Source organism: Oculina patagonica, chromosome 6 (genome assembly GCF_052425735.1).
Source record: "Oculina patagonica isolate OP01 chromosome 6, crgOcupat, whole genome shotgun sequence".
Taxonomy (NCBI): Eukaryota; Metazoa; Cnidaria; class Anthozoa; order Scleractinia; family Oculinidae; genus Oculina; species Oculina patagonica.
In genome coordinates, this window is record NC_135763.1 from 19,457,175 (window position 1) to 19,461,050 (window position 3,876).

General features: G+C 34.4%; 1 protein-coding gene across 1 annotated transcript; it reads left to right on the forward strand.

Moving 5' to 3' along the window:
* Window positions 1–348: 348 nt before the first annotated feature.
* Window positions 349–3,460, forward strand: LOC144658423 (uncharacterized). Its single transcript, XM_078518818.1, has 4 exons — window positions 349–483; window positions 2,173–2,423; window positions 2,535–2,649; window positions 2,844–3,460. The coding sequence occupies exons 1-4, from the start codon at window positions 369–371 to the stop codon at window positions 3,302–3,304; spliced, it is 942 nt and encodes a 313-aa protein (XP_078374944.1). The 5' UTR covers window positions 349–368; the 3' UTR covers window positions 3,305–3,460.
* The last annotated feature ends 416 nt before the right edge of the window (window positions 3,461–3,876 follow it).

Below are 3,876 nucleotides of genomic sequence, written 5' to 3' on the forward strand. Positions count from 1 at the left end.
AGGGGGAATTAGCTCATCCCCGCCCCCCTAATCTTTTTCGTGCAGCCGAAAAACCTATTGTAGCCAGTTTATACATGTAAGATTGAATAATGTCATCTGTGGTAAGAAGAAAATAAAACAATATTTATGGTTAGTACTACACATTTAAGATCATTTATATTAATGTCGAGCGTTTTCCATTTATAGGTAAAATCCTTGTGGGGAATTTTTTATAATTACACATTGTTTAAAAGTCCTATCGAGTTTTACTTTTAATTAGTTGTGTGATTGACAGAAATATAATTTCTAGAGCTTTTAAATTATTCATTTCATTTCAGACTTTCTGAATTCATTGCTTCATTGCTTTAACTTTTGTAAAAGCTCTAAGTATGAAGATCGTTCGTGATCTGATCTATTCCAAAAGCCTCTTGAGGTTCCCAGTTGGTTTTCTTTTATTTCTAGTTTTGGTTATAATTGCAAATGGCAATTTTCAAAGCGTGCGAGGTAAGTTTAGATATATTTGTCGTTTGTTATACATCACACTACTCCTAGTAAACATTTCAATGCTTGACGTGAAAGAAATCTGAGTTTTCTTTTAATTTTAACAATGTTATAGCAAAACCTTTTGACTTGAAAAACGCTGGTAAGTAAGTAAGTAAGTAATAGTAAGTAAGTAAGTAAGTAAAGTCTTTATTTAACGAGGGTAGCACTAAAATAGCATAAAAACACTAACAAACCAGTGGCCCTCAATAATTATTTACAATAAAATATAAAAATACACAGAACAATACGAATATTAAAACTATGGATAAACTATGAAATATTACGAATAAAAATACAAGAAATACGAGATAAAATATTAAAAAGGTAAAAAGAGTAAAAGTGTAACTAAATTACAAAATAAAATGATTTAAAAGCTGCTGTTCTTTAAAAATTCTCTTCCAAAGAGAGTTCCTAAAAGTGTGGTAGATCATCATAAGACGTCTGGGAAACTTATCTTTTCGGCTTGTTCTATTTTGTTAGTAGCTTGGCTATTGAGAAAATAAATCATTGTCCAAACTAATGGTTAGCTATGTCGTATTAAAAGACAACCTACACCAGCCGGTGCTATTTTTCGCCGTGTAAAATCTTGAAGCATGAAAAGGTCGAACCTTGACTTAAATTTTTTAGACCTGATTTCTGAGATATTCACAGCCCAAAATTAAGACACCTGGCGAACTTGTGTAATTTTAATTTAACTTTACTCATCAATTACAAATTTCAAGAGTGTAGAATTGTTTCTAGCGTCCCGTGTTGCGTTTTCAGTTTTCATAATCACGCTGCAGAGTTTCCTGCGGAATTTTGACACGTCAGCCTTAGTTTCAAAATGGAAGAAAAAACTGAATTAGTCTACGGGATAGGCACAAAACAAAAATTAAATCATCAACTTAGCTACAAGACTCTGTTAACAGGCCCTCTAAACATGATTAACTGTATTATTGTGATCATAAGAAAATTTTAGGATACCTGCAGGCGCTTGGTTAAGTGAAGAAATCGTTATTGGTAAAAAATCTACTAGTTTATTTTTAATTATTGTTTAGTATATCTTTCCAAAGACTCACACTGTACCGCAACCGAATTTGTTTAGGACAATCAAAAAGCAACTTCCTTGATAACTTAGGCTTCACTCACAAACGTGGCTATTTTCTGATGTTTTTAACTAAATACTCGATGCTGCAAAATGTTAGGTAACGGAGTTTACTTTTCGAATTTCAACATACTTTTGTCAAAAATATACTCCGTTAAATAAACCCCTCGAAATAAATTCCGTTGGGAATTAAAATTCCTTTCAAACATCCCAACAAGCAGTTTTTCTCTTAATTAAAACAATATTTTCGTCCCTTCGAAAACAAAAAGCAGTATTGTTTTCATGTTGAGGACATTAGTGACATCTCAGTGATGAAACAGGTGCTCCTGAAAACACAATCCTGAATCTCAAATTTACTACAATGCGATTTTTTTAAATATTTCCCTGAATCGCTACTCGTTATCACCTTTTCAGGTCTCAGTCAATAGTTAATTGTTTTGCTATTTAGTTTTCCCTTAACGAAATTCTGAATTTGTTGAAGAACTTATAATTATGATCCTCTTCTGTTACACATGAAGGCAGTATTTTAACTACATGTATTATATTTTTTTCCTCAACATTAACAGATCTATGCCGTCACCTCAAGTTTACCCCACCAATTCAAGGCTTTGCTCTTCAAGGTCACATGTTAAGAAACCTTTCCATAGGAATATATGCATCTTGTAAAGATCTTTGTACGATGGAGAGTCGCTGTGTGTCATTCAACCTTGGTCCACCGATAAATGACAGAATGGTGTGCGAACTAAGTGATTCTGACAACACTCAACACCCTGATGATCTTATACCGCGAGAAGGCTTTGTCTACAGAAGCACCGAGGTATACACTAGAAGTGGAAAATAATTTTTAGTTTCATTTTTTTAGAAGATCTAGAGTAGGCAGCGTTGAGAGAAATCATTCAATATATTTTTATTACCTTCTATGTTCCAGAATCCGTGCTCCAGTAGTCCCTGTAGTCATAATGGAACTTGCCTGAATGGATTTTCAGACAAGAGATATTTGTGTGATTGCAAGCCTGGTTACACAGGAGAACAATGCGAAAGAGGTGAAAATCTTACTTTTATACAATATTTCTGTAGATTCTTACGTTTTTACCTATTTTAGTCTGTTAATTTACAAGTAAAAAGGGGATTACAATAGGAAATAAGGTTTACGAATAAAAGTTCAGTTTCTAATTGTAACTTTTACTTAAATTTCCTAAGGACTGTTATTGAAGAACTTTAACGAACTTCTTTTCAGAGAATTGGAGAAAGATCACCACTGATCCAGTTTGCTTTGGAACTCGAGGTGACAAATACGGTACTTTTACAATCCAAGAAGACGGTCAAATCTACACTTTCAAACTCATTCATAGAAATGGTTCCTTGATTTGTGCCACAGAGGTCCCACCCTCCAATTGGGGATGTCCTTCTCTGAATTATGGAAATGATACTCTCATGACTTTGATCACATACGTGAATAAAACTGTCCTTCCACTTGCAGAATACGTACATACTAGTGGATCAAAATATAGATATCACCTCGCGACAGCTGACGTAAACTCAGAAACTCTTGTATTTAACAAACTTCCCATTCCCATGTCTGTATCAACTGGCCAGCAGTTCCAAATATGGTATGCACAGGACCTGACAAATGAATTAGAGGATAATAACGGTGGGCAGACATGTACTGATGTTTATGCTTTTTACGATGAAAACTGAATTCAAAAGCTGAGAGGGGAAAATTGAACCTTGATTGAGAAACACGAGAAAAATAGCTGCACACTTGCCACTGCTTGACTGTTATTAAGAATAGCGAAACTCACCTGAAAACTGCCCGTTCAGCCAAATAAATGAATAAGTGCCTCACGGTTCATTTTTTACTTTCGTTCATCGCGGTAACATATAGTATTGGTAAACGGGAACGGGAAAGGAAAATATAGAGGAAAGGGGAAAGGGAAAAAAAAAAAGGGAAAAAAGAAAAAAAAAAAAAAAGGGAGGGGGGGGGGGGATTTGAGGTTTAATATCGTTTAACCAACCCACATTTTTGCACTAAGTATTCTCTTGTATAGGTAAAAAACTCACTACTTTCCTTAACCGATTTTCTGAATTAAAGCAAGGGAAATTTATACTTGCATGATTGGTATGCATGAAGTTAGTTTTAAAACTTTCTTAGCTTGTATGTTTGGTTCGGTCTTGGTGGCGAGACGTTACTTGTTTTAAGATCGACACCAAAAATCGCAAATTGTAGTTTATTTTGGACTGTCTGGACTGTTTGGACAGTACACGTGCAG

Excerpts from the sequence above, each read along its gene's own strand:
- LOC144658423 (XM_078518818.1), top strand. The coding sequence starts at position 369 with ATGAAGATCGTTCGTGATCTGATCTATTCCAAAAGCCTCTTGAGGTTC. Across the intron at positions 2,424-2,534 it reads TTGTCTACAGAAGCACCGAG|AATCCGTGCTCCAGTAGTCC; the intron begins GTATACACTAGA and ends TCTATGTTCCAG. Across the intron at positions 2,650-2,843 it reads AGGAGAACAATGCGAAAGAG|AGAATTGGAGAAAGATCACC; the intron begins GTGAAAATCTTA and ends ACTTCTTTTCAG.